The following is a 27,193-nucleotide window of genomic DNA, read 5'->3' as shown; positions in this document are numbered from 1 at the left end:
ATATTTCGGCCACTATGATATTCTGTGCGTCCCAGACAATTCAGAGATTTCTGCCTTTATCTTTCCTCGAAGTTATCTCCTCGATCGCTTGCCCGTGTCGCTTTGAGTCGCTGTCGCCGTCTGATCGGGGCTCAGTAGATTTATCGAGAGTCGGGAGTGTCGTCTTCGAATGTCTGTTTAAAACAATTGTAGCAAAAAGCTTAGACGGCTATGGATTGTATTTTCACACCTCACTTCGACACGATACTTCGCACTAGAATCGTTCGAGGTTATAAGCGTATCGTATGACGGGGACATTTCGAAAAATCGATGCTTTCAACCTGTACGAGTAATTTCGATTCTCATTAATTCTCGTACCGTACCTATCCTAGTGGTTGTCCTGGTCTAAGGCGGCAAGGCAGGACCCAGTCGAACGATGAGAGAAGGGAGGAAGATGAAAAGTTAAATTCATCATCATAACGTAAAAATATCTCTTTCTCCCCTGTCCCGCTTTTTCGTTCCCCTTCCCCTTCGCTGGGTGACCGGTGGGCATGACGAGTGGAGGGAAGTTGAGGGGAAAAGTACGATCGTACTTCTTTCAGGGTTTCTATAAATGAGGTTACTCTCCGCTTGCTCGGCCCAAGCATAAGAATCAGATCAAAACGATGATGAATGGACGTCGAAAAAGTAAGTGGCTGCTTTTCGATTAGAAAGATTAGTATACGAGTATTACATACTTGCTCGGTGAGTGTCTCCACTCGCTCATGTACGTGGGTTAAAGCGAACAAGTGGATTCTGATTTCGATACATACACACGGTATAGATGTTATATGAACGGAAGCTGTTGGAAGAGTCATCTCGAGAATCACCACATACAATCGTACCAGACAATCGATATAAGGTGTTGGGCATCACTCCACACTGATATGCAATCCGCGTACCATGCTATCGCAATTAGCCGAGCAGAAGACACCGCTGAGCTATGATCCAGTATTTGTTCACCGCGATATACGCATCCTGCGGTTGGTTAGTCTTGGCGGCCATGCCAAGCAAGGTAGTCAGATGCCGAGCATGACATGTGTCATGGCGGCGATGTCAAGATAAGGCTGTCATCAAGAATGATTTGAGAAGTTTATTGTCTACGCTGTATGAGATGCCTGATAAACCCAGATGAATCTCTGTTATAGCTTCAAAACTAACCTCCAAAACTAGCCGCACGATGTCTCGAAGAGCGTCGACTCAATCTACTCTCATCAACGAGCGATTCACACCACTGACTGAGGACGAGATCAACGCATTCATCGACGATCTGGACCACAACAACGACGGAAAGATCCAATATTCAGAGGTCGAAGCGAAGCTCGACCAGGTCAACGATGAGCTCACACCTGATCCAACAGCGCACAACATCAACCATCCGTCCAAAGAGGACGTACAGCGACACGCCTTCCTACGCAGTATTTTAGGCGATGCGGACGCTCTCTCTCGCGATGAGTTCGCTGCTCGCGTCAGGGGATGGGGTATACCTAGTATGAAGCAGGACCAGGAGGAACAAGACGCCGAGAGAGACTACATCAGAAGACTCGGGACATGGAGAAGATTTAGATCGTGGTGGGCCGTCAGAGGACCAGAAGTGGTATTCATCGGTCTGGTCATAGGCTCAATGATCGGATTCGGGCTCTGGCAGTGTCTGAAATACGGTTTGGAAACTCGATACACCGCGGCATTCGGGTGGGGCGTAGTCATGGCCAAGACATGTGCTGGAGCGCTGTACCCAACGCTTTTCTTCCTAATCCTCAGTATGAGTCGGAATTTTTCAACCTTTCTCAGACGATGGTACTTGGTCTCACGATTTATCAACTGGGATCTCAGTCAATCATTTCACATCAAGATGTCCCTCGCTGCTATAGCGCTAGCAACGCTACACGCGATCGGTCACCTGTCGGGAAGCTTTGTCTTTGGAAGTAAGCCCAATCGTCAGGACGCAGTCGCTGTGGTACTCTCACCCGACCTTGTTCCTCGACCTTACATCGAATACATCAGATCTTTACCCGGCTTCACGGGGCTCACAGCTTTGGGACTATTCTACCTTATCCTGCTTCTCAGTATCCCGCCAGTACGTCGATGGAATTATGAAGTTTTTCAGCTGGGCCATCTCTTGATGTATCCCATTATCGGCCTGCTCATGGCTCACGGCACAGCGAAATTACTGCAAGGCCCGATGCTGGGCTACTTCCTCGCTTTTCCGACATTGCTCGTAGTGGTCGAGAGAATTACAAGGGTTTTCATCGGGTTTAGACATATAGAAGCGACTATACAAATTCTAGATTCGGAGACTGTACAAATTGCGGCATCGATTTCCCCGTTCACGGCACAACGATACAGACCAGGCCAATACGTGTTTATGCAAGTACCGTCCATATCCTTCTTCCAATGGCATCCTTTCACAGTATCGACATGCGTCAATAATCAACTTCACCTGCATATCAAGACCGATGGAAATTGGACTCAGAAGCTTAGGGATCTCGCTTCAGAAGATCGAGAGGCAGTGTCAATCAAGATTGGATTGGATGGACCGTTCGGTGCTCCAGCAGAAAGATTCTATGATTATTCTCATACAGTTCTGGTAGGGTCGGGCATCGGTGTAACCCCTTTCTCAGGTATTCTGGCGGATCTCCAAGCGGGAGATGACCTTTTGCATGGGGGACCATCATCACGAGAGAAGGGAGGCCATGGCGCGCCAGACGGTGAGTAATATGACAATTCTACAGTAAAACAAAAAACAAAGCGCTGATTGGAAATCCTAGTCGATACAACAAGAGTCAACTCAACCTCTTCGGGTACAAACGCAAACAATGAAAAGCCTTCAGCGGCCAATTCGCTTACACGCGCTCTCAGTCGTACCCTTTCCCGACGTCGAAGTCGCTCACGATCGCGCCGCAATTCCACTTCATCGCCTTTTCCGGAAGATTATCGTCGGATCGACTTTCACTGGATGGTCCGCGACAAGAACCATCTTACCTGGTTTTCGAATCTACTAAATGCCATCTCTCGCTCTCAAGAATGGCATCGCGCTCACACCAGAGACAGCGACTCGAATGCCTTCCCTCATCTGGATATCCGCCTACAGACCCATGTCACCGCAAAGCGGAAATCGATTACGACACATGTGTATAGATGGCTGTTGGAATTGCATCGGACAGACGAACATCCCGAATCACCCTTGACGGGTCTGATCAATCCCTCGCATTATGGTAGACCGGATTTCGTTAAGATACTAGATAGGCATTATGAGGATATGGTAGAGTACAGGACGTTGGCTGGGGGAACGAACTCAAGCAGTGATCGACTGAAAGTCGGAGTGTTCTTCTGCGGCGCACCGATGATCGGTGAGATCCTGGCGGATCGATGTAGGGAGTTGACGAAGAGAGGCGCAGAGGAAGGGACTGGGATCCAGTATCACCTCATGATCGAAGTCTTCGGATGATTCGGACCAAGAGATAGTAGATCTTAGAGATTGTTTGTACATTCATTATCACGGGCTTACGAGGGTTATGCAGCGCGTGTCATCTGCCACGTGGTCGACTCCTGTTTGACGCAAATCACTTCATGATCTGGAGTTGTCTTCTTCGGTGACAATAAAACAACCATCCAGCATGTCTCGTCAAAAGCCTACTCACTTCTTATGCATACCTCTGATCAATGTGACCTCCAGAAACCAGCTAGAAGCCTCTCTGGCGACGTTGAAGCATGCTGCGACGCGTCGAATACCGCCGGAAGCGTTCCGACCGATCGGCAGTCTTCACCTTACCCTGGGTGTGATGCACCTGAACAGTCCGGCAGAAGTCGATCGGGCAATCGCTTATCTCCATGGAGAAGAAGTCAGAGGTGCCTTGGATAGCCTAGGGACCGGTGAGTCATCCCTCGTCCCTGCTGTAGTACTGACGCTGCTTGTTAGGTCCCCTCGTGTGCACGTTGTCCTCGCTCAGCTCAATGCGTTCTCCTAAAAAGACGTCGGTAATTTACACGGAACCCCTCGACTCAACCGATAGACTCCTGCCTGTCAGTAGGCGGATCAACGAGCTGTTCGTCAAATCCAATCTCATCATACCGGAGAACAGACCATCACGACTTCATGTCACACTGATCAATACTCGTTACATCGCACACGTAAACTATCCTCCCAAGGTCGACGCGACGAAACTGATCAGCGAACATAGAGATACTGTTTGGGCAAAGGATATCACTCTGGATCGTTTAGCAATCTGTCAGATGGGTGCGGAGAAAGTACTGGATTCGCATGGTCGTATAGAGGACGAGTACTATGAGGAAATATCGCATGTACCACTTCATCCTTGAACCCATTCTACAAAATACGAACACACACAATGCCAAACCACTTGTTTACTTCTTGCTTGATCCGTACTCATCGATGACACTCAACGGCTTCTCATACTGTCCGATCGGCTCGTAAGGAATATCTTCATAGCCGAACGCGCCCAAGCCACCGAGCTCAAGACCTCGGGCAGTGTCAGTCCACTGAGGAGCCGCAGTGACCCCAACAACGATGACTCGTAGACCGTACTTGTAGTCAGGTGTGCCCAGGGCTTCACCAGTCTGGGAGTCGATAACGGAGATGAGATCAGGTACACCCGCGGTGATCTACAAGGAGCGGTGGTCATGTGAGCTTAATTTTTTCCTCAGTCACGAGAGACTCACCTTGGTGACCCCATTCGCTTCATGATGGCACATCAAATTCTCGTTTTTGAACGGGACTGCGGGTCAAACTGAGATGAGCTGAAAATCAAACAGCAGAAATGTCCCACTCACTCTTCATGACGCCTTCGAATTTCTCCTTCGGGTTCTCGGGATCCTCTTCCTCCTCTTCATCCGCTTTGAGCGCCTGGATGACCAACTCTCCGACCGTGTGACCCTTGTACATCTTTCTGTCTACTTCGGTGATCTTTCCGCTGAACAACACCTTGGCACATTGGTTACCACCTAATGCTTCCACTAGGACTTTACCGATGTTACCAACGTTTGACTGCTTATTGGCCAAAGCAACGGCTCGTCCGAGTCGCCAGGATTGTGAGACCGTATTCTTGATCATCGATTGCTCGCATTGTGCTTTCGTCAGCGGTCGTTGAGCAGCACCGGCGTGTGTACCCATCTCCACACAAGCGGCCCTCTGTACCGAGTCGATTTCTCGATCATTCTTAGCTTTCGTCATGAACTGATGCAAATCGTCAGTGTGAGTTGAATCTGACCAGCTGGGAAAACACAACTTACGGTGACTGTACCATCCCCACTAGCGAGCGAGGCCGGTAGCAGCGAGTCAGCACCTCGTCCAGTGTAATCATACACGTTGGGAGTTGTTTGCCAGCCGGTTGGATACGCTCGGCCCTATATTATCGTCAGCCGGAGTTGAGGCATGAGGGTTCTGACTCACCATGAAGTCACCATCGAGTACAGGTAAGTTGAGATAGGGGGTAGCACCGCTGATCATGTTGATCATCCCGTTCCCTCCACCGATCTCCAACGCAGCAAGAGCAGCACACTTGTCAACCTACGGAAGGGATATCAGCTGAATAGCAGTCACTTGTAGTCCTTCAACTGACCCTCAGAAATTTCAACAATTCTAGAATCGCCTCGTTGTACTCCTCGTTGACCAGTCTCTCTTGGCTAACTTCCGGACTGCCGATTCCTCCACCCCAAACGACCATACCATCGTCATCTATCCGCTTCAGATCGACGATCTTGATTGATCCTCCCGCGCGAATGATCTCTCTCAGAGCCAGAGCTTTGCTATATGGACTCCCACCACCACCGCATCCCAAGATATAGCACCCAGTGGCGATCCACTCAGCGTCGATCTCAGACAAAAACCATTCGTCGTTTTCGCTGATGGTGGGCTTGTAATCAAGGATGGTCTGGGCTGTGACTTGTAGATCCGACGTGGGTAAAGCTTTTGCCCTGATATTGGCCGCTGGAATCGGCTCAACTGGCTTGCCGCTTGATGTACCTTGAGCAGATGCTCCGTTGACTGGGATCTTGTCCGCCTTGACGTGGGTTACAGGAGCGCCCGTCCACGGGCCCGCAGCTTTCACGTAGAATCTAGCTCTTCCGGTAGTGTCTGCGGATTTTGTTTAGCCGTTGGCATACAGTGTGTTCCGTATACGGTGACTTACAAGCAATAGGAATGATCTCGCTTTCGACTATCGTCGTCGAGCTCCTTTCCGCTCCAGCTGCTACTGCCTTTTCGATGGCTCTCTGCTCCACTGCCTTCCTCACTTCTGCTAGAGGTAATCGACTTGTGTCCTCAAAGGTGTCTATGACACCGGAAACTTGCGCACAGGCTGCTCCAACAGCGTTTGCTGCGTCGAAGAAGGGGAAACGGTGAACCTTGCTAACTCCATTCAAGGTGTCGGGGACTAAGATTGCTCCTCCACCGACGAGGTATACCGGAACATCTTGGGTCGATGTCTTCATACTCTCGAGAGCTAGCTCGATCATCACCTTCATTCGAGCAGTGGCGGCAGAGATGGTGTCTTTGGATATATCCTGTACCAGACTGGCATCACCCACATCTTGCGCTCTGCCCTCTGCCACGACGATATCGGTAGCTGTGAGGGTATCACCTCCGAACGCCTTGGACTGGTCGATCCTGTATCCCACTGAGTCAGGTCCGACAGTGACCTTCCCTTCGGCATCTTGGCGCACTCGAGATCCTCCTCCCAGTCCGATTGAGTGGACATGGGGCATAGAAAAATTGAGCGGAACTCCGCATAATTCGTGACGAGCACCGGCTTGACGAGGAAATCCAGTGGGAAGCAGTACACCTACTTCGGTCTATAGTGAGGGATCCTCACATCAGCCTAAGTCTACAAGATACAATGAGTGAAAGCTTACAGTAGTACCTCCGACATCAATCACCAACGCCGTCTCTTTCCGTGCTCCCCCACTGGCCAGACCAGCCAAGAAGTTTGCCCCTCGCATCGAGTTGGTGGGTCCAGAGCTGAAGGTCTTGATGGGAAAGTGCTCCGCTTGGTCACAGGTCATCAAAGTACCATCATTCGACGTCAAGAAGAGTGGGGTATCAAGTTCGAGTGATTTGAGAGACTCCCGGAAACCGGATACTGCGACCTTGGCGAAGGCAAGCAGCGAAGCATTGAGGATGGTCGCGTTCTCCCGTTCCAATATACCTGCATAGCTATCAGCTAAATCTTGACCTATCGCCGAATCATGCTCACCGATGTTTGCAACCTCCTTGGATAATGTTACTTTGATATCCGGGATCTCAGCCTGCAAGATGGCTCGCACAGTCTCTTCTTGCTTGATATCGTGATCTATGGGGGAATAGACACCTGATACAGCGACTGTCTTGATCCCCTGCCTCTTTAGCTCGGCGGCTACACCACGGATCTCGTTGACGTCGACCTGAAAAAAGCGTTTAATCCGATTTAATCTTTGTCTTCGGGAATCTGACACGAACATGTCGGAACGCTGTACTCACTGTTGAGATTTCCTTGCCATCCACCTGCAGACCACCTTCTACCATCCATGCTGGTCCTTCCAATACCGCTCGGAGCTCATATGGAAAGCTGATGAAGGGGGGGCAGAGTCTACTATGGGGTCCACATAGTCTGATGACTCCTACTTTTTCCAATTTTCGCGGATCCCGCTCGACAAGACTATTGACGAAGGAGGTGGTACCAATGGATATAGCTTCGATGCGTGACTTGTCGGTGGAAGACTTTGCCAGACACCCGGATATGGCTTTCTGTATGCCTACAGTCACGTCTGGGGTTTTGGGAGATTTGAAGGATGCCAAGACCGGATTTTTGGTACCAGGAGTCAGATCCAGTATGACCGCGTCGCTGTGACAGTATGTCAGCTCTACTCTATGCTGACTGGCATGCCCATCACTCACGTATTGGTGCCGCCGACATCGACACCGACTCTGAGTGTCTTGTGAGCTACCGTCATGTCGTTGGGAGCGTTATGCAGATTGAGAGGGAAAAGATAAACGTGAAGATGAAGAAAAGGTGTTATCGGCCGACTGTCTACTTTGATTTAATAGCTCATCACAAAGTGGGGACACATGTTAGCGGGCAGGTGGGCAGATTACGAGATAGTGGAGACTAGCTCGGTTTGGGATTTGACCGATAGAGCGTCTAACAGGTCGGTCGGAGATGGGCGATGCTGCGAAGTCACTTAAAAAAGATCGAGAAGAGTCGTTGTCCCGAAGTCTTATCATCCCATTGCATACTTGGCCTCACAGCGCGATAAGGGAATGGGCACCCACAGATATATATAGATCGCGCTCAGGGAGCAGCATCCCTCAATCGGTTTTGACTTGTTTGACTTTACAGCGCGCGCTTCTCATTAGATTACCGATGAACAAGTCCAAATTTCTGTCTAAGCTGGAGGTTCCTCAGAGGGAGGAGGAAGCGGAAGTCTGGCAACAGTCGCGATGGGTGAGTTTGCACGTCACCGGATGGGATCCAACGGATTCTGATCTACTGAATAGCTCAATCGAGATAATGTCCCTTTGCCGCCATCCCGTCGACTATGGGGTGCATGGTCATATGTTGGGTTTTGGTGTGCCACGGGTGAGTAACATTACTCGAGAAAGATATGCGGTACTGATCATTTGCCCAGGTATCAACATCAGTGGCTGGACCGGGGGATCTTCGCTGCTGTCTTTGGGTTTATCAGTCGGTAGGTCGCTGTGCTGGCAATACAGAAGACAGTGCATCCTATTTATGTTATACTCCACCTTTAGGCGAAGCCATGGCGGTCGTTGTGATAGGACAATGCCTTGTAGCGGGAGCCTGTGTGTTGACTGGCTTGTTCGGAGCTGAATGGCATGTCGGATTCCCTTTGTGGAACAGAGTGAGTCATTTTCCTTCAATAAAATCGCCAGCTAATACCCAAATAGACTACCTGGGGCATGAAAGCGTCTTTCTTCCCCTTACTAAATCGTATCGCTTTATCTTTCACCTGGTCCGCAAGTGAGTATACCTAGTCAACAGGAGATAATCGTGAGAGCTGACTGATCATGCGTAGCTCAAGCGTGGTTTGGCGGACAAGTGCTCAAGACCTTACTCGGATCGATGTTCCCGTCGATATATAGTGAGTTTGCAACATCGTGTTGCATCGCTGACATCGCAGGAATGCACAATCCATTTCCTGCTTCGACTGCAATGGACGGTTCCGACTTCTTATGCTTCTGCTTGTTCTTGATCATATCTCTGCCCTTGCTTTACATTCCGCCTGAACACTTCAGGATTCCCTTCCTTGTGACCGCAATGATCTCCACAATCGCTTGTTTTTCCCTCTTCATCTGGTCACTCGCTCGAGGTCACGGACCTGGTCCTTTGATCGGCAGTGATGCCATGGCCTTAGTAGGAGTCGAGAAGGCTAGAGGGAAAGCACTCGCTTGGGCAATGTTCTACGGAATCTCAAGTCAAATGGGGCAGATCTGTGCTGGTGTGAGTGGGATCGCGTACTCATCATCATATCTTGTATTTCGGCTAATGGGACTCTGCAGATCCTCAACAACTCTGACTATACTAGATTTGCCGTTCATCCTCGCGCTCAGATATTCTCACAAGTCTTCATCATCCCTATCCAAGGGGTCATGACCTGCCTGATCGGTATTGTCTGTACATCCGTGGCGGCGCAATATTACCCAGAAGAGGGTCTGTTGTGGTCGCCATATAAGCTGCTCACAGCTGTGCAGAATAATGGTGGGAACGGGGCAAGAGCAGGGGTGTTCTTTGCGTGTGAGCCGACGTGACGTTTCTTTTCTTCATACAACCTTCCTGCCGGCTGACCCTTCTTTAGCGCTTGCGTTTTTATTCGCCCAATTCGGTATCAACATTGGTACGTGATAACCTACAGGTATTTGCCCTCCATGTTGACCTTTCCTTCCAGCTGGAAACGCGATATCCGGAGGTGTAGATATGGCTTCTTTGCTGCCAAAGTACATCAATATCCGTCGCGGAGGTAAGTACCCATCCGCTTATCACGAAAGCATGTGCTGATGCCACTCTATCAGCTTATTTTGTATGTCGCTTTCACAAGTAAGATTACCCACTGTGTACTGACGATCGAAAAGACCACTTTGATGGCACTGCCAATGTGTCCTTGGGCTCTTGTCTCCGGTGCAACCGTGTATATCTCTGTGATGTCAGGTGTGTAAGGGGACTTGACCATCGCTGCATCAAGCTAAACCGTGTTATATCACTACAGGATATGCGACCTTCCTTGCTCCCATGACTGGATTGATGGTCTTCGACTATATGTTCGTTAGAAAGCGTAAAGTCAAGCTCTCGAATCTGGTACGCAGAAACACACCTCATTGGAAGTGTATTGAGCTGAGACTCTGTGTAGTACGATTGTTCACCCAATTCCATTTACTATTATTACAAGGGGGTCAATTTCCGAGCGGTAGTCGCCTGGGTATGCGGTGTTGGACCATTATTCCCCGGATTCTTAGCCAGCGTTTCTACTGTGACAGTGTCAGAGGGTGCCACTCATATTTACTATCTCTGTTGGCCTTGTGAGTATTCCCAATCCAGGGCATCCAGTCCTGTGCTGACCATGCGAGACAGTGGGATTCACCATCTCGGGTGTGGTGTTTGTGGTCTTGTCGAAAATATGGCCTCCTGCCGGCGTAGGCGAGGTGGACGAATATGATTACTTTGGTACTTTCGGGTCAGTCTTTTCTATCTCTCACCCAGGAAATTTTGCATGCTGAACAAATGAGTTATAGCGAGCCTGATGGTCCACCCGAAGCCGAGCAAGCGGAAGTAATAAAGTCCGTTGAGGGCGCTAGAGACAAAGACCCCGTCGACGCAGTCCACGCAGTCCCGGTCAGGGTCTAGAGGAATGCAAGGATTAGGGATGTCAGAATGATTATGCGTATATAGACAGGAGAACAGGCGGATGCGGGAACTAGCTTAGAAATCAGTGTTGAAGAAATAGGAAATCTCGGAAGCGACGTTGTATCGGGAAAGGCAGAGAAAGATAAATACATTAGACAGTCCTATTAAATACTGCTTGATTGCAGCTGTACCTGCGTGATGAAGAGTTTTATGCGATATTGAGAGCATCAACACCTTTTACTAAACGCACTACTTCTGTCCGGATGGCTTCAATAGCCAACCATGGTAGAAGCAAATCGTGTGCAAGGTGGGGTTTGAAAGGGATCAAATTAAAGTGGGCAACTTGTGGGCGGCGCCCACGACATAATTCCACTCATATCCAGGCCGCCTATTGCTCTCATCCTTCCTAGTATGGCTACCACAGCACAAATCATCCCTGTAGACATTAAAAACATATTGTAGAGAACATTCAAGATCAGTAGAATCACTGAAGACGCCATGACCATTGCCAAGCCTCCGACACACTTCACGCTGCCTTCCGGGGACAAGCTCCCCTCTATCGGTCTCGGATGCTGGCAAAGCGAACCTGAAGCATTGAGCCGGGCCGTCGCCCATGCAATCAAGGTAGGATACAGACACATAGACGGTGCGACTATATACGGAAACGAGAAAGCGCTTGGAGAGGGCATAAGGCAATCTGGTATCGATAGGAAAGATATCTGGGTCACCACCAAGCTATGGAATGGTGAGTTTACCGACCGGACTCGCTCCGAATGATAAGGCCTGATGTATCTATAGACGACCACCGGCCGGAAGATGTGAAGAAAGCCTGTCAGAAATCCCTTGAGCTGTTGGGGCTGGACTACATCGACCTGTGGTTGATGCACTACCCTGCTGCGACGGACACGAATCCTAACGATAACTTCGATATCAAGGTTTTAGATATATCATATGTGGATACTTGGAAAGCCATGGAAGAATGTGTAGATGCAGGACTGGTGCGGAACATTGGTATCTCCAGTGAGTGATGTGGCAACACCGTCCAATGATGTCAGCCCGTCTGACCACCTTTGGTAGATTACTCTAAAATTGAGATTGAGAATTTGTGGAAAAATTGTCGGATCAAGCCTGCAGTCCATCAACTGGAGAGACACCCATATCTCCCTCAAAATGCGTTCATGAAGTACCACAAGGAGGTTAGTAACCCCACTGCTGCTATAGAGATTCGTCATTGACCCTTTCATGTCGCAGATCGGCCTTCACGTCACAGCGTACAGTCCCCTAGGTAATACCAACCCTTCTTTTGCCGACAGGGATCCGCTACCACCCATACAGAAGAATCCTGCTGTACAAGCATTGGCGAAGAAATACGACATCTCGCCAGCCAACGTTTTGATCAGTCTCCAGTTGTCGGTGGGTATTTGCAGCGTGTTGATCTGCAGCATAGTAGGATGATCTGACACTTTGTCACTCAGGAGGGCTGCTCTGTCTTGCCGAAATCCGTCACTCCTTCTCGAATCGAAGAGAATCTCAAGGTATTACAGCTCACTCGGGAAGATATCCAATCTATTGCCGATGCAACAAAAGGTCAGAGAGCTAGATATTGCGATTTCAGTGATATCAGTGAGTCCCCACTTTAGGATCACCACGAGTTGCAGGCTGCTGACTTGGCCTAGTCGGATATAGGTACTACGTTGGACTGGATGATAGTGATTGATCGGATGCATGAGTCATTTGGGGAGCTGGAGCCATTGCGCCATGATCTGTTCGTCAGCTTACTTCTGTATGTACTGAGACTCACTGGATCCCAATCCACCTCAGATAGATTGGCCAAATCTGTACCATCAAGCTGCTGAGGGAGTAACGCGTTCGGCTGGTTCGACGGCTGTTCCTCCCCTAGCACAATGTTCGGCTCGTTGAAGAGGTTCGCAGTGTGCATGAAATCACTGAGCCAATCATTATCAAGCAGAGGCATGGGTACAGCGCCATCGAAGGCTTGCTGAAACATCGAAAAATCCACATTCGGCGCAGGGGCTTGTTCAGTATGCGCAGTGAGACTTTCGAGAAAGTCGGCCTGTAATGCGGCAGTGGTTTCTGTGTTCTCGCTGACTTGCTTGAACATGCTCGATGTCTGAGCGATCAAGGAGATAGCGCCCAACCGTTCGCTTTCCATGAAGTTTGAACTGTTGACGAGCTGCGCTGTCAGCTGTGCTCACCTGAAGTTGGACTCACAGCTCGCAGGAAGCATGCCGCGTCTATATTATAGTAACACGTTAGCTCAGAGTATAGTTTTAGAGAAAGCGGGAATCCACTCACACGCAACCATGATGGATACGCTGTCCTGGGCATGATATAGGATACTCGCGTCGATGTCATATATTGTCCGTATCTGAGAAAGACTTCTGGTAGCCAGGTCGTAGCAATAGCGTTCTGCTTGTTGCACTTTGGTGTCGAACATCGATGGGCTGAAACCGTTCATGGTGTCTTGCAGATTCACGGCGAAGCTGTTCAGAGTGAGGCGTATCTGAGAACATGTCAGCGGCGTCTGAGCGAGAAAATCACTCACATGAAGCTCGAAGAAGATGAGGAATGCCATGTAGATCGGGGGCGAGCAGAATCTATCCGTTTCTGTCTGCCAAAATGTTCTCCACTCGTCGAGGTCGTAGCTAAGTAGCATGGTCAGACCATTTCCAAACATTGAGCGAACCCACTTGATAGCTGAGATAGAAATGAGTCAGCTTAAACGATCATTTTCCCACATTCAGCACTCACTTAGGAGTTTCCTTGTGACATCCAGATTATCCGTACTTCCTCCAAACTTCCCTGGGGATAGCTCATCCATCGCCGCCGACTGACTCATTCAGCGCTGATCACTTTGCCAGAATTACTCACAGATATAGCTCGTAGCTCAGTGAAACCGGCAATGACAGCGTCACCATGTTCCCGCAAAGGGTGGTCGGAGAATCGCCTTGCTTGTTGTATGATAGAATTACGAGGGCGTAATGTCCAATCTTCGCGGCTGTCAGCTACCCTTCGATAGTCACTTCACTCACCTCTCCCGACTGTAGCAGCCATTGCTCGGTCCATCATGAAGGCTCTGAAAGGGTGTCAGCAGCGAGGGCGAAGTGATGACCCTCACTTACAGCATCCACGTCCTCACACAATTGCGTCGTTCTCTCTTTTGCAAGTCAGTCGCACCGACTTCATCCTCTACAAGTGTATGATCTAGTCCGATTTCTGTCGCTGTACGGCACACCAAGCCAACATATGTCCACGCTCTTTTGTCTTTCGGCGGTTTCCAGAAGTACACCTAACTGTAAGCTAATGCCAGAAGAGGTTCGTAACTCACCATCATCCAACCTTGCACCGTTTCCACTGTTTTACGACCGCCGAATATAGCTTGCACCGAATACTCCGCTACGATCCTAGCTAGCAGTCTCGAGATGGAAGGGGCAATGAAACGAGCGGAAGACGCGAGGATAGTCGTGAATCTAGACTGTGCCGTTAACGGTTGTTGACCGGGTCTGGCTGAGAAAGGCTCACAAGAAGCTGCTTTTCGCTCGCACGTAATCGAACGTGTGAAGATATGGGTCGAAGAGGAGAATGATGGGGTTCAAGGCTTGGAAGAAGCTGTGGTATCAGCATGGCCTAGTAACTATCATCACTCACAAGTCAAACAGCTTCCGAGCCATGTCCAACGATATAATACCCCTAGAAACGACATCTCCTCTCTTTTCCCTCGGAGATCCTCTTGACGTTCTAAGCTGTCCACCGTGTGCGACTGGATTGAGCAAGCTCTGAAGCGATAGGGGTCTACTAGACCGCGAGATGAATTGTGAGGGGTGTGCGGCTGATTGCGGTTGGTTCTGATGGACCGATTCACTCTCGTCTTCGTCCTCGTCACTGTTCATATCCATGACTGACATGTGGGGTGATCGAGATGTGCCGATCCCGTCATTGTCATTGAAGGCCGATGGTTCCTCTGCAATGACAGGAGCAACGTTGATCCCTCGAGTCCTGGCATATCAGCGTAATCACTGTCGGTATGGCTCACCGTTTACGCCCCCGCTTATGACCCTCAAATACACATTTACACCCCGTAGCCTTGCATCGATCGCACTGACCGGTGGATGGCTCGGAGATCACGCATTTAGCTTTGCATTGGCGACAGAGGGTACAGGCGACGAATGGGGCTGGTTTGCTGGGCGTTGATCGATCTGCAGGAGTCGATGATTGTCCATTTCGCAGTCTGTCTTCTACAGACTGCAATAAGCGTAACGCTTTGAACTCCTTTGCTCCGGCTAGCTCTTGCTTGCACGATTCGAGTAAGCTCAGCTCGGTACTTCTTGAAGCGCTGGTGTCTGACATAGTGATACGAAGGACATATAGGGAAGCCGGAAGATGGAGCAATGACTGACCATATTGAAAAGACGTGAAGAAAGAGGTGATACGGAAATGCTGTCATTGGATCATTGCGGCGCAAACATTGGACCGGGTCATCTTTACCGGTCACTCAACACACGTCGCCATCCGATTTTCGGTGCGTGCATATACTGATCACATATCAACTGTATATTCCATGCATCTACTTATTTGCATTCGGGAACCAGGTTAGGCCCAACCCCGTTAGTCAGATACTCCTTGATGTTGGTCAAAGCCGTGACTTCCATCTTCCGTCTAGCATCTTGGTTTTCCGTACCGACGTGGGGTAAAAGTGTAACATGGGGCATATCCCTCAATCTCTGATCCACTTCAGGCTCTTTCACAAAGACATCAAGTCCGACAGAGCCGAGCTGCAGCCAAGCACAGTGATCAACGTCTCGTGTGGTCAAGCTATAATACGAATTTGTACTCACATGACCGTCCTGCAGGGCCTTGATCATTGCCTCTTCGTCGATGACCGGTCCTCTGGCCGTATTCACTATGATACTGCCTTTCTTCATAGCTCTAATCTCCTTCTCTCCGATGAAACCCCTCGTCTTCTCGCTTAGAGGTATACTGACCATCAGGACATCTACTTGACCTAGCATATCATAGAGATCGGCGATATATTTGACGTCGGGAGGAGCGAGAGCATTGGGTTTTCGATTGTGGTACACCAGATTGCAACCGAAAGGTCGAATATAATTGGCCATCTGTAATCCAATTCCACCCATTCCCAGGATACCCACGGTCTTCCCACTCAGATCTCTTGCACTTTCCTCTACACCTTTTGCGACGAAACCGCCTGCTCTGAGGACTGCCTCGCATTGACTGAATCTTCGCATTGTTGCTATAAGCAGGAAGACAGCGGTGGTAGCAGTGGCTTCGTCAACCGCTCCAGGCGTATTGGAAACTCCGATACCTAATCAACAAAGAATCAGTTAGCATTTGAAATTGGGGATTGATAAGCAAGCACTCACCTCGGGATTTAGCAGTGTGCACATCGACCGAGTCATAGCCTGCCCCTTTGTGCGCGAACCATTTACACGATGAAGGTAGAGCATTCATAAAATCTGTGTCTGGGTGTCCAGTTATCTTATCGGAGAGATGCTCATGATAAATTGCGACGACATCGCTGTAACGTCCCCCGCTAGCGAAATCCTTAAACAGCTCCTCGCGCGATGATGACTCCATGGACTGGTGCAGGCTCAAAATCAGCTACAAGTCCCTCTCCCCCGGACCTAGCTCGCCAATGGACTCACCACAACATCCGCGATTCCACCTAACAACTGTTCCGCATCCTTGCCAGCCCAATACAGCTCACCTACTTCTCATTTAGCTGCTACACGAAGCGACTAGTATCCCTGACTCACCCATCAACAGGACTTTAGGTGCCATCGTGAAGTACAAATATCTTTACTTTTGACGTTGCAGTATCAGCTACCTGACGTTAGATGACATCAAGCCTTAATACGATTGCTCTTCTCTTCAAGGAGGTAGACATCTGGTGGATCCTATCTCGGTGTAATGTCCCCGAACACCCCAAGACATTCCGCCTAAAGCGGCTGGTCATTTTGCCTTGAAAAGTTCACACGTGGTCCAAGCGGTAACTTCGCGGCGACTTGTTTGTTGTGGTGCTCCGAAGCCAAGGCTATGACGGATATCCCGAGTCGCTCTGTCTGGTGACGCTGAAAACATATATGTAAGAGGATGGACGGCTAGCTATTCTGCAGCTTCACTAGTAACTCGATAATAGCTGCAATATCACATCGCCATCATGTCAATTGACTCCTTTGTACAGCTGAAGCAAGAGATCGCAAAGTCGTACCCAGACTTCGAACCCCGAGCTACCCAAGCGTGGTCCGAGATCCTCGAGGAACTGGCTCAAGTCACTCGGGATATAGCCGAACAAGGTCCATCTTACCTTCCTATCGTCGACTACTCCGAGCTGCAAACCCTGTCCCCCGAGAAGCTCTCTGAGCTGAAACGCAAAGGGTCTTTTGTGATTCGAAACGTGGTACCCAGAGACGAAGCCGAAGGATACAAATCAGGTCTCGACAAGTTCGTATCTAGCAATCCAGATGTCGAGGGAACACCTGAAAACAACCCTCAGTATTTCCAAATCTTCCACACCAAGCCTCAAATCCTTGCTCGATCTCATCCGAATGTTCTTGCGACTCAAACATGGTGCAACAACCTTTACACCCATTCATCGGATAAAGAACCCGTCAATCTCGACGAGCCACTGACCTATATCGACAGATTCAGGATTCGTCAGCCCGGTTTCGCATGGGGCGCTCATCCTCCTCACATGGACGGAGGATCAATTGAACGATGGCAAGATGCTAAATTCCGATCATGTTTCGAGAACGTCCTGAAAGGAGACTGGCGAAAACACAACCCATACTCCCTGAAGGGCAGAATCGGCGCACGGATCTCAACAAAGGGACTCCCTAATCAAGCAAGTATTTTCCGAACATTCCAGGGCTGGCTCGCTCTGAGCGATACCTCCCCGCGAGAGGGTACACTCAAAGTATTCCCCGATATCCTCCTTTCTACCGCATACATCATGCTGCGACCTTTCTTCTCTGCGACCACTGAGACTTCCGATCCAGCTTACCTGAAACCAGACAATTGGAAGTTTGGTAAGTCTACTATTTCTCATCGCAGGATCAAGCTTACATCGTCTGATAGACTTGACAAGCTCCACCTTCCATGGGGTCAGCCGAGCAGCCGATGCGGGGGTTTCAGGTGCCGCTCGACCTTTCGAATTCTCCGACGCGACTCACCCTCACATGAAGCTCGAAGAGACCATGATCTCGGTACCCACGGTCCATCCTGGTGACATGGTCTTTTGGCAGTGCGACGTGGTACACGCTGTCGAGAAAGAGCACATCGGGAAAGGCGATTCTTCAGTCATGTATATTCCAGCTGTTCCGGACTGCCCTCAAAACGCAGAATACGTCGAAAAGCAGCTCGAGCTGTTCCTCAAGGGATGTCCTCCTCCGGATTTCCCTCAGGGAAGAGTTGAGACCGATTATAAGCTCCACGGGACTATCAAAGATATCACCAATCCTGCTGGTAGGAAGGCTTTAGGCGTGCATTAGTAGTTTGATACAGAATGAATTAGCATGCATCCGGATTTCCCCCCTTTCAAGGTGTCACGATCATTATCGACGCATGTTTGCATGAACCCCAATATTCCGCTAGGTCGAGTTGCAGGTTTCATGAGTGCCGTTCGAGTGACTTAGCATATGAAACACTTGCCTACATCCGAAATCATAAGGAGGAAACGCGGACTTTTCAGTCCAACTGCTTACAGTTTTCAAATGTCGGGGCCAAGTAAACGTTGGCAGTGACCAGCCTACTGGCAATTCTGACAAACGAGTCGAGGGGTAGCCCAAGGGAAGATGAAGATAGCTGCTTATCAAATGACAAATCTATGCAAAGGATACATGCATTTAATGAAATTATCTACAATTATTGCAAGAATTCACCGTTTGTCTCTTTCTTGAGCAGCTCGAACTCTGGCGTGAACTGTAGACTTGAATGTCAGCATGGACCCTCTGTCGTCCTGCTCAAAGAGAACTCACATTGTTGTACATCGTTTCCCAATAGCCATTGTTCTCAGCTGTGTAAGCGGCATCTTCAGGCGCGATGATCCGTTTCTTGAGTCCGTTTGCCTCAGCAGCCTCGGCTAGCAATTGCTGTTGACATGTCTTTTCGAGCAGGGCGAATAGGTATACACATTCGTCGACGGTTCTCCCGACTAGTCATGCATTTGGTTCAGTAATCGCCCCGGTCGTGCAAATAAAAATCGCTCACGAGTAAGTAGACCATGGTTCTGCATGATGACACACATATTCTTAGGTCCTAGAGCATCGGCGATGTTCTTTCCTTCCTGGTCGGAAAGGACTATTCCGCCGTAATTGGCATATACCGACAAGTTGTCATGGAACAGACACGCGTCTTGCTGCATGATGTCGATCGGACGGCCGAACGCAGACCATGTCTTGGCGTGTATACTATGACAATGAGCGGCGGCAACAACATCCGGACGGAGTTTGTGCAGGGTGTGATGGATCACATATCCGGCTTCGTTTATGGGTAGTTGAGCACCATGCTCTGTGACGTATCCATCTGGGCTGACCAGGCATAGGTCGGATGCCTACTGACTCGTCAGTCTTCCATCGTGGTCAGACAATGGGGCGACAGACTCACCTTGATCATGGAGAAATGCATTCCGAACGGGTTCATCCAATAATGGTCCTTCAATACGGGATCTCGCACTGTGATATGGCCAGCCGTTCCTTCGCCGAACCCAAGTTTTCCCCAGAACCTAAACGCTCCTGCCATATGCTCTTTGACCCATTTCCTCTCTTCATACAGATCGTCGAATTTAGGCACGCCACCCATCCGTATAGTACCTTCCTTGTTCCCCCTCCAAACTCGTTCAAAGGGGTTCTTCGCCAGATTCGACTTGTGCGCATTTTGCTTCGGCTCCTCCTGATCGCCACGAAGCACGAGCTTCGCAGGAGCTTTGATAGTCTCGGTGATCGTCGTGGTGGTAGCTACTGGTGCCATGGTGGTGATCAACAGGTGTTCGTTTAGTGATCGCAATTGCAGGAATGAGGACTTCGAAATTTCAAGACATCATCACCCTCTAATAGCTCTGCTGCACCACGAGAATATCCATCCTGGCCACCAATTCCGATCCAGCCGGATTTGCACGCTGTCTTCCGGTGACCTGAAAGTGCCTAGCCCATCAGAACACCTCTCAGCTCACCGAGACCCTAACAGCAAGTCAAGTGACGTGTTGTCTCGGTCCACGCCCAATATCTGACCTGGCATGAGGCGGAACACCCAGATCTTCGGTATTACTCTTATGCCGTAACCCTTCTCTGATTTTACTTATTTCTCATCATCTCCCTCTCGTCTTGCCCCTACGGTGTTTCCCGGCGATCAAGATAGTGGATATATCCTTATTTTTAGTGAGGGACCCCTTGTCCCAAGATACTCTTTGCGGGGATTGATCAATTTCAAAGTCAACGCTTGATTCTTATAAATACGCGGATTGTTACTGGTCATCTCGTTCTTCAGCCCCAACACTCAACCATCAAGAGACGCGAGGAGATCCATACGCGATGTCCAACGTAGCCGAAGAGAAGCAGCAAGAGGCGCAACAGATCGAATATTCCGGCGATGCGGTCGATTACGATAATGTGGTATCGAACCTGGCCGCTCAAGATCGTATCCCTTGGTACAAGAAACCGAATTTGAGACGATTGTACATTACCTTCATCGGAAGTGTGCTTTGTGTCGAGACAACATCAGGATACGATGCGTCCGTTACCAACGGTCTTCAGTCCGTGCCGCTTTGGAACAGCTGTAAGCTCCACCTCGAAAGAATTTTAACGGTGTGTAATGCTGATCTGCTTAAACGCGCGCAGACTTCCACAATCCCACGGGAACGATACTTGGTCTCATTGGATCGATGTATGCTTTGGGTGTGAGCGATATTTTTCAGTTCGATTGATGCAAAGGTCACTGATGTAATGCTTCCATAGGCCATCGTCTCGGTACCATTTGTACCGTACATCGCGGATCGATTTGGTCGAAAACTCACAACGCAACTTGGGTGTCTGATCATCTGCATCGGAGCTGCTATACGTGGGTTGATCACACTAGTGATGCGTCAGTCATGCTAATGTATCCCCCTACAGAAACTGCTTCTCAAGACAGAGGAATGTTCATGGCCTCTCGAGCTATTATTGGTGTCGGTATCACTCCTGCCATCGTCGGAGCGTCCAATTTGATCAGTGAATTGGCTCATCCTAAAGAACGAGCACGTCTCGGATCTCTTTTCAACGCTTTCTTCTTCACAGGTAGGTCACTATGCTCTATCATAGAGGTACATGATCCGATCTGACCTTGCATGAATGCCAGGTTCATCCCTCGCGGCTATCATCACCATCGCTACTTTCCGGATGAAAAGTCACTGGGCTTGGAGGATCCCTAGTATTTTCCAGATCCTCCCAGCACTCGTAACGCTTGGCTTTATTCATCTGATCCGTGAGTGGATCAGTCAATGCACTCAGCAAAATGATGCTGACACCAACAATAGCCGAATCCCCTCGATGGCTGATCTCGAAACAAAGAGATGCCGAAGCTTTAGCTGTGTTGGTCAAGTACCACGCTGAAGGAGATGAGCATTCCGAGTTTGCCCACGCAGAATTCGCCCAAATCAAGCAGACACTCGCACTCGAAAAGGAGATCGCCAAGCAAAGCTGGAGCGCCTTGATTGCTACCAAGGGAAACCGACGTCGAGCTCTGATCGCTGCCTTCCTTGGTCTTGCAACTCAATGGTCCGGAAACGGATTGATCAGTTACTACTTATCCCCTATCCTCGTCAATGTCGGTATCACCGATTCCCTCACGAAACAATCTATCAACCTCTCAATCACACTCTGGGGCGCTATCACAGCTTTCACCATCGCATTCTTCTCCTCTCGATACCCCCGAAGAAAAGTGTATCTCACCTGTACGATATCCATTCTTACGGTCTTCGTCATTTGGACAGCCGCTTCGGCTCGTTACGCCGCTACCGGAAGCAAATCATGGTCGGGTCTCGTCATCGCCTTGATCTTCATCTATCAGCCATGCTACAATATGGCTTTCAACGCTTTGTCTTACGCCTACCTGCCCGAGCTTTTCCCTTACCAGATCCGAACGAGGGGTGCGTCGGTGTTCCAATGGTTCTCTCGAGCCGCGTTGTTCCTCAACACTTTCGTCAATCCGATCGGAATGAAGAACGCAGGGTGGAAATACCTGTGCTCTTACTGCGTATTCATCGCGTTCGAAATCGTCTTCATCTTCTTCCTCTTCCCGGAAACTCACGGCAAGACCATCGAGGAGCTGGCATTCCTGTACGAAGATGACACGCATCATGAGCAAGCGAGGCGGGTCCAGAACCACAAGGACGATGCGGGACATGTCATCGATGACGCACGGGTCTAAATTTCATCATCCAAGGGGGAAAGGCTTTCGGTGTTCGGAGCGGGATCCGCAACAGGTCTAGTCTATATACCATGTCAACGAGGATCTATGATTGCATGCATGATGAAATTTTATCTATCTTTCTGTTTTCGGCCCTATTTTGACTGCTACTTTCAACTTACGCTTTCCACCTGAATTACGCCGGTGCGGGGAAAAACCCGCCAATCGACCGAGATCATTTTACCCTTGTGCCTACATAAACATGTGACACACCATACCACCCTAGTCGACGATCCCCCAGGCCGATTAATTAACTTTACAGTCCTCTCTTTACGATGTCAGCACCGTACTTCCTGGGTTTGGACGCATCGACGCAGTCGCTCAAAGCCTCACTGCTCTCTGTCAACCTCGATGTGATCTCGGAATGCAGCATACATTTCGACTCGGACTTGCCGCATTATGGAACGAAAGGAGGCGTGAAATTTGGGCAGAATGGGGAAGTCAATTCACCGGTATTGATGCTGGTTGAAGCGATGGATAAGCTGTTCGAGAAGATCAAGAAGCTCGGATGGGACGCAGAGAAGATCAGAGGTGTAGCAGCAGCTGGACAGGTGAGCAAATGAATTAGCAAAATTGAAGCTGATAATCATCAGCAACATGCATCTGTATACTGGTCGAGAGCATCCTCCGAGATCCTAGCTTCGCCGGATCCCGCTTCTCCACTCCTCCCGCAATTCGGCGACGCATTCTCTCGCTCCGTCATACCCAACTGGCAAGATTCATCTACGACCCGAGAATGCGATGCATTGGAAGCTGCTGTGGGCGGCGCAGGTGCCCTTGCACAGATCACAGGGTCGAAAGCGCACGAGCGGTTTACGGGCTCGCAAATTATGCGATTCAAGCGGATCGATCCTGCAGCGTATGAAGCGACAGATCGGATCAGTCTTGTCAGTAGTGCAATAACAACTCTCCTGTGTTTAGATGGGGAGGTGAAGGGGATAGACGAGAGCGATGTCTGCGGGATGAACCTGTGGACGATGAACAAGAAGGAAAGAGGTTGGTCTCAGCAATTGTTAGAAGCTATAGCCGGGAAGGAAGGGGCCGCGGAGTTAGCGCGAAAGCTGGGGACCGTTGAGACTGATGGAGGAAGAGTCGTGGGACATATTGGAAGGTGGTACGTGGAGAGATATGGGTTTAGCCCGGATTGCTTGGTGTTCCCTGGAACGGGCGACAATCCTGCAACGTTCCTCAGTCTGACTCGTGAGTAAACCTTGGTTGTATCGATATGTCTACCTGAATGACCACGAAGTCTGTAGTCCGTGAGAGTGAGGGTCTCATATCACTCGGTACTTCGGATGTCGTTCTCGTGTCGACACATAAATATCATCCTCACCCAGACTTCCATGCGTTTTATCATCCCGCTCAAATTGCTCCACCCAGCTCGCAGGACAAGAATAAGCGAGAAGGCGCAGAACCTTTGCGGTACTTCAACATGCTGGTCTACAAGAGTGAGTCATAATTATAACCGTACATCGCTGACGATCAGATGGTTCTTTGACTCGTGAACATGTGCGGGATCTGTACTTCAACAAGTCTTGGGATGCTTTCAACGCCGCCGTAGAGGCTTTGCGGCCTGTCTCGGTAGATGATCTGCCTTACCAGGCTGCGTTCTGGTGGTTGCTGCCTGATATAGTGGTCAGTCCTTTTGCGTACTGGAGACAAGTCTAGGCTGCTCACTGACTTCGTGCTTAGCCTCACGGTGCTCATGGAGTCTACAAATACGTGACCGACGTTTCCGCTGGACCATTCTTCGAAGCTGCAACAGCTAAACGAGTTGAAAACTTTTCTGATCCGCGTAAAGAAGCCATCTCCATCCTTGAATCTCAACTACTCAACTATCGATCTCGTTCTTCCTCCATTTTAGACGATAGGACCGACCTATCCATCCCATCAACCGCCAATATCGACATCTCCATTCCTCGACTCACAAGGGTCTATGCTACTGGTGGAGCCAGTGCGAATCGGACAATCCTGAGTATGATCGCGGATGTCCTCAACACTCAGGTCTGTAAGAATGTCGAATACCTCGATGGGAAATGGCAAGACGCGCAATGGAACTCGTGTAGTGTTGGAGTAGCGTACAAAGCTAGATGGGGATGGGAGCGGACCAGAAGCGAAAGCAGGAAATGGGTCGGGTTTGATCAGGTGATTAAAGAGTGTCGGATGGCGAGGAGAAAGTTGAGAGGTGGAGAGGGAGAACGGTCCGATTTGGCAGAAGAAGGTATAAGGATAATTGCTAGTCCGACAGAAGGGTCGAGGGCGTTTGAAAGGCGGGTTGAGTGGTGGAGAGAGCTTGAGAAGAAGGCTTTGCAGGATCAGCTGGCTCAAACGCAAGCTCAGGCGGCATGAGTCAAGGTCGAAGCATTACATGGACACTATGATATAATTGAAACACGTTAGGCCATCACACAAATGCATATAATCAACAGGCTGCGAGTATTTTCATGAGGAACATCGACAAAATTCTCACTGGTATTAGGGCCCATTGCTTCCATCCTGAATAGAACTTCCTAGTCTGGTGTAATAAATCTGTCCGACGATACAGCAGATCGCATGGGCTTGGAATGTAATCTCTACACCCCATGCGTCGGATTCATCTGCATCTGTACATGAGACTCAACCAGTGGACCTGCCCCCCCCAATGCCTCGACTGGTCCGTACCCGGATAGAGGGATGATTACTCTCTAGATCAAATGACTGATGCCGAGTCATCCTTCTCCATCTTCACGGCGAACCACGAGCATATCCTCGTGTCGTCACGTTGCAGGATCTATGTGAGCCAGATGATCGTCTCATCTTGATCGTTGAAGTGCGGGTAAAGGTCGGCTTCAGGTTATGTGATGATTCATTGGTGTTTGTCTGGAGAAGGGCGACGAAACTGCGAGCTGAAAATTTCCAAGGAGCTGAGCCTTCAGCGTTACAATTCGAAATCTCGAGACGAAGGCACCACTCACGAGGACCCCTCAACAAGGTACGAACCCTTCTCGTAACCCCCGCCCCTCAATCCAAGCCTGGACAGCTGTAGCGAACAGCTCAGGCTCAAAGACGTGCCATGGATGCTTCATCGATTTGTTCTGTACCAGAACATGAACTCTGTCCTCCCCTTCCGCTCCGCGCATTTTCTCAAGCAGCCTTTGGGCGTGAATTATCTTTTGACGAGTCAGCAACATACGGCCTGACTAAGGATGGGCATCGACTCACCCTGTCACCCGATAAGAAATGGGTCGCTACCACCACACAAGTCCTCGCTTCTATACCTGTTGGCCCTATAAGTCTTTCCCCTGAATTACTGTGTCCAAATACCGCCCCACCAATCTCCCTGACTAGCTTCATCGTACATATACCGCTTGGCGCTTGACTACCGTCGTTCGTTTCGCCAGATTTTGTGCGATTCGATTTGAATAATACATCTTCCAATTTGCTCATCCCGTAGAAGATGTACGGAGCCACTAGCTTGACGGGTGGAGGAGGCTGGAATCTGTTGTATCCGCTGATAAAGATGGAATGCCCATGTATGACATCCGGAGCATGAGCAGCAGTAGCTACGACGACATGCGCGCCGAGTGATACGCCTACTAAATGAGCTTTTCCTCCTTTGGCCCTCTGTCGGATGAGATGGGATACTAGGCTCGCGACCCGTGAAATTTCGAAAGGGTCGATACCTTTGGAGATGTCGAGTCCATCAGAGTGAAGGTCGGGAAGGATCAAATGGTATTTGGACAGTATCTTCGATTCTATGACCCCGGAGTATTCGTGATGTGACGCGAATGCGCCGTGGATGAGAACAACACTGGTCGCGGCGACATCGTTTACTGAGCGGTGAGGTAGGACGTATGGGAACTCCAAGTGCTCGGCGTGATGATAGGTCCCAGCTATAGTTTTAGTTGCAGCTGACATGGTCAAGCTCAAGAATAAGTTGGTCGTCGCAAAGATGAAACGAGCGAGGAGTTCTGAGCTACGAGGTCAGAGGAGTAGTTTTGTTTTGTTCCTGGCCGGTGAATCGATGCGTCATGGTGAAGTCATCGTGAGTGAATATGCATATAGCTACAAAAAGATATCACTTCGAGCAAGGCTAAAATAACGAGCGAAAATAGAATCGTTTCAGACTTCGAGCTACATGGTATCCACTTGGACCATCCCGCACCCTTCAACAAAGCGCTCAGAGCGATACGCTATGGTGTGCAGTGGTGCATGCAGATGGGAAATTAACAGTTGTTTGGGTCACAGCCGCCCTTAAAAAGCAATCAAGGGTGTCAGTCACTGCCTGATCAATGAACAATCATGGAGACAACGATGGGGATGCGGGATGTATGACTTACACCGATGAATCGGTAGCTCTGACCTTCGCCATCAAGCTTGTGACAGAATCCAGTAGCTTGGAATTCATAGCAGTCGTTCTGGCAAGGACAATCCTTGCCATCCTTGGAGATGACGAGCGCATAGTGCTGGTTCCAGTCGATAGGGTTGTTGGGGATGTAGACGGATTTCATGCTAGCTTGGTTGAAGCATCCGGGGTTATCGAGACTGAATCCGATAGATCCATCCTCGTTGCAGTTCTCGTCTGCGAATCAATTCTCATCAGTGTCGTCCCGATGAGATCACACCTCACCAGTGAAGAAGTTGGCGTATTTGTCCGCGTTGACTCTCAAGCCAAGCGCGACGAGGGCAAGAGCGGTGAATGAGAATCTCATATTGCGAAGTTAACAATTATGACTGACTGAACTGAACATCCCGACTCGAACAGCTTCAACCCCTCAGCAATTTATACACGTATCGAATGGCGATCAGACACTCGTCATCATACCGCCAGCCCGAGCCTAGGTATCTTCGGACTCTGCTAAACC

The 27,193-nt window shown here is 49.6% G+C and overlaps 13 protein-coding genes across 13 annotated transcripts; 7 read left to right on the top strand and 6 right to left on the bottom strand.

Annotated features, from left to right (window-relative positions):
• Positions 1–1,198: 1,198 nt before the first annotated feature.
• Positions 1,199–3,466, top strand: I303_107582 (uncharacterized protein; the record flags this gene model as incomplete). Its single annotated transcript, XM_018410856.1, has 2 exons — positions 1,199–2,726; positions 2,787–3,466. The coding sequence occupies 2 exons, from the start codon at positions 1,199–1,201 to the stop codon at positions 3,464–3,466; spliced, it is 2,208 nt and encodes a 735-aa protein (XP_018259524.1).
• Positions 3,467–3,635: 169 nt separating this feature from the next.
• I303_107581 (uncharacterized protein) lies at positions 3,636–4,338 on the top strand (the record flags this gene model as incomplete). The annotated part of the gene is made up of 2 exons (XM_018410855.1): positions 3,636–3,891; positions 3,938–4,338. 2 exons carry the CDS (start codon positions 3,636–3,638, stop codon positions 4,336–4,338), a joined length of 657 nt encoding a protein of 218 aa, XP_018259523.1.
• Positions 4,339–4,383: 45 nt separating this feature from the next.
• Positions 4,384–7,965, bottom strand: I303_107580 (uncharacterized protein; the record flags this gene model as incomplete). Its single annotated transcript, XM_018410854.1, has 11 exons — positions 4,384–4,641; positions 4,699–4,754; positions 4,810–5,212; positions 5,269–5,382; positions 5,429–5,545; positions 5,598–6,112; positions 6,168–6,828; positions 6,889–7,181; positions 7,230–7,416; positions 7,493–7,856; positions 7,910–7,965. 11 exons carry the CDS (start codon positions 7,963–7,965, stop codon positions 4,384–4,386), a joined length of 3,024 nt encoding a protein of 1,007 aa, XP_018259522.1.
• Positions 7,966–8,375: 410 nt separating this feature from the next.
• Positions 8,376–10,871, top strand: I303_107579 (uncharacterized protein; the record flags this gene model as incomplete). The annotated part of the gene is made up of 15 exons (XM_065969622.1): positions 8,376–8,456; positions 8,510–8,591; positions 8,641–8,700; positions 8,765–8,874; positions 8,921–8,993; positions 9,049–9,473; positions 9,533–9,767; positions 9,829–9,867; positions 9,919–9,990; positions 10,043–10,050; positions 10,103–10,178; positions 10,237–10,325; positions 10,378–10,546; positions 10,599–10,701; positions 10,760–10,871. The coding sequence occupies 15 exons, from the start codon at positions 8,376–8,378 to the stop codon at positions 10,869–10,871; spliced, it is 1,734 nt and encodes a 577-aa protein (XP_065825694.1).
• Positions 10,872–11,369: 498 nt separating this feature from the next.
• Positions 11,370–12,588, top strand: I303_107578 (uncharacterized protein; the record flags this gene model as incomplete). Its single annotated transcript, XM_018410852.2, has 6 exons — positions 11,370–11,616; positions 11,670–11,891; positions 11,949–12,067; positions 12,123–12,284; positions 12,347–12,494; positions 12,548–12,588. 6 exons carry the CDS (start codon positions 11,370–11,372, stop codon positions 12,586–12,588), a joined length of 939 nt encoding a protein of 312 aa, XP_018259520.2.
• Positions 12,589–12,601: 13 nt separating this feature from the next.
• On the bottom strand, positions 12,602–15,239 carry I303_107577 (uncharacterized protein; the record flags this gene model as incomplete). Its single annotated transcript, XM_065969621.1, has 13 exons — positions 12,602–12,613; positions 12,673–13,002; positions 13,104–13,126; positions 13,188–13,375; positions 13,438–13,537; positions 13,583–13,589; positions 13,764–13,882; positions 13,925–13,968; positions 14,015–14,079; positions 14,221–14,362; positions 14,415–14,501; positions 14,571–14,853; positions 14,996–15,239. 13 exons carry the CDS (start codon positions 15,237–15,239, stop codon positions 12,602–12,604), a joined length of 1,644 nt encoding a protein of 547 aa, XP_065825693.1.
• A 221-nt stretch (positions 15,240–15,460) lies between these two features.
• On the bottom strand, positions 15,461–16,691 carry I303_107576 (uncharacterized protein; the record flags this gene model as incomplete). The annotated part of the gene is made up of 5 exons (XM_018410850.1): positions 15,461–15,664; positions 15,728–16,215; positions 16,274–16,490; positions 16,556–16,617; positions 16,667–16,691. 5 exons carry the CDS (start codon positions 16,689–16,691, stop codon positions 15,461–15,463), a joined length of 996 nt encoding a protein of 331 aa, XP_018259518.1.
• A 379-nt stretch (positions 16,692–17,070) lies between these two features.
• On the top strand, positions 17,071–18,400 carry I303_107575 (uncharacterized protein; the record flags this gene model as incomplete). The annotated part of the gene is made up of 2 exons (XM_018410849.1): positions 17,071–17,938; positions 17,988–18,400. 2 exons carry the CDS (start codon positions 17,071–17,073, stop codon positions 18,398–18,400), a joined length of 1,281 nt encoding a protein of 426 aa, XP_018259517.1.
• A 373-nt stretch (positions 18,401–18,773) lies between these two features.
• Positions 18,774–19,877, bottom strand: I303_107574 (uncharacterized protein; the record flags this gene model as incomplete). Its single annotated transcript, XM_018410848.1, has 4 exons — positions 18,774–18,830; positions 18,887–19,062; positions 19,119–19,461; positions 19,515–19,877. 4 exons carry the CDS (start codon positions 19,875–19,877, stop codon positions 18,774–18,776), a joined length of 939 nt encoding a protein of 312 aa, XP_018259516.1.
• A 560-nt stretch (positions 19,878–20,437) lies between these two features.
• I303_107573 (uncharacterized protein) lies at positions 20,438–22,310 on the top strand (the record flags this gene model as incomplete). Its single annotated transcript, XM_018410847.1, has 6 exons — positions 20,438–20,681; positions 20,744–20,802; positions 20,861–20,963; positions 21,017–21,178; positions 21,240–21,365; positions 21,418–22,310. 6 exons carry the CDS (start codon positions 20,438–20,440, stop codon positions 22,308–22,310), a joined length of 1,587 nt encoding a protein of 528 aa, XP_018259515.1.
• Positions 22,311–22,624: 314 nt separating this feature from the next.
• On the top strand, positions 22,625–24,698 carry I303_107572 (uncharacterized protein; the record flags this gene model as incomplete). Its single annotated transcript, XM_065969620.1, has 5 exons — positions 22,625–22,900; positions 22,943–23,549; positions 23,606–23,797; positions 23,911–23,984; positions 24,042–24,698. 5 exons carry the CDS (start codon positions 22,625–22,627, stop codon positions 24,696–24,698), a joined length of 1,806 nt encoding a protein of 601 aa, XP_065825692.1.
• A 614-nt stretch (positions 24,699–25,312) lies between these two features.
• Positions 25,313–26,246, bottom strand: I303_107571 (uncharacterized protein; the record flags this gene model as incomplete). The annotated part of the gene is made up of 2 exons (XM_018410845.1): positions 25,313–25,498; positions 25,551–26,246. The coding sequence occupies 2 exons, from the start codon at positions 26,244–26,246 to the stop codon at positions 25,313–25,315; spliced, it is 882 nt and encodes a 293-aa protein (XP_018259513.1).
• A 308-nt stretch (positions 26,247–26,554) lies between these two features.
• On the bottom strand, positions 26,555–27,040 carry I303_107570 (uncharacterized protein; the record flags this gene model as incomplete). Its single annotated transcript, XM_018410844.1, has 3 exons — positions 26,555–26,581; positions 26,669–26,910; positions 26,959–27,040. The coding sequence occupies 3 exons, from the start codon at positions 27,038–27,040 to the stop codon at positions 26,555–26,557; spliced, it is 351 nt and encodes a 116-aa protein (XP_018259512.1).
• Between the last annotated feature and the right edge of the window lie 153 nt (positions 27,041–27,193).

The sequence above is a fragment of the Kwoniella dejecticola genome, chromosome 10 (genome assembly GCF_000512565.2).
Source record: "Kwoniella dejecticola CBS 10117 chromosome 10, complete sequence".
Taxonomy (NCBI): Eukaryota; Fungi; Basidiomycota; class Tremellomycetes; order Tremellales; family Cryptococcaceae; genus Kwoniella; species Kwoniella dejecticola.
Note: the sequence above shows the minus strand (reverse complement) of the source record. Positions and strands in the feature narration are given on the sequence as shown.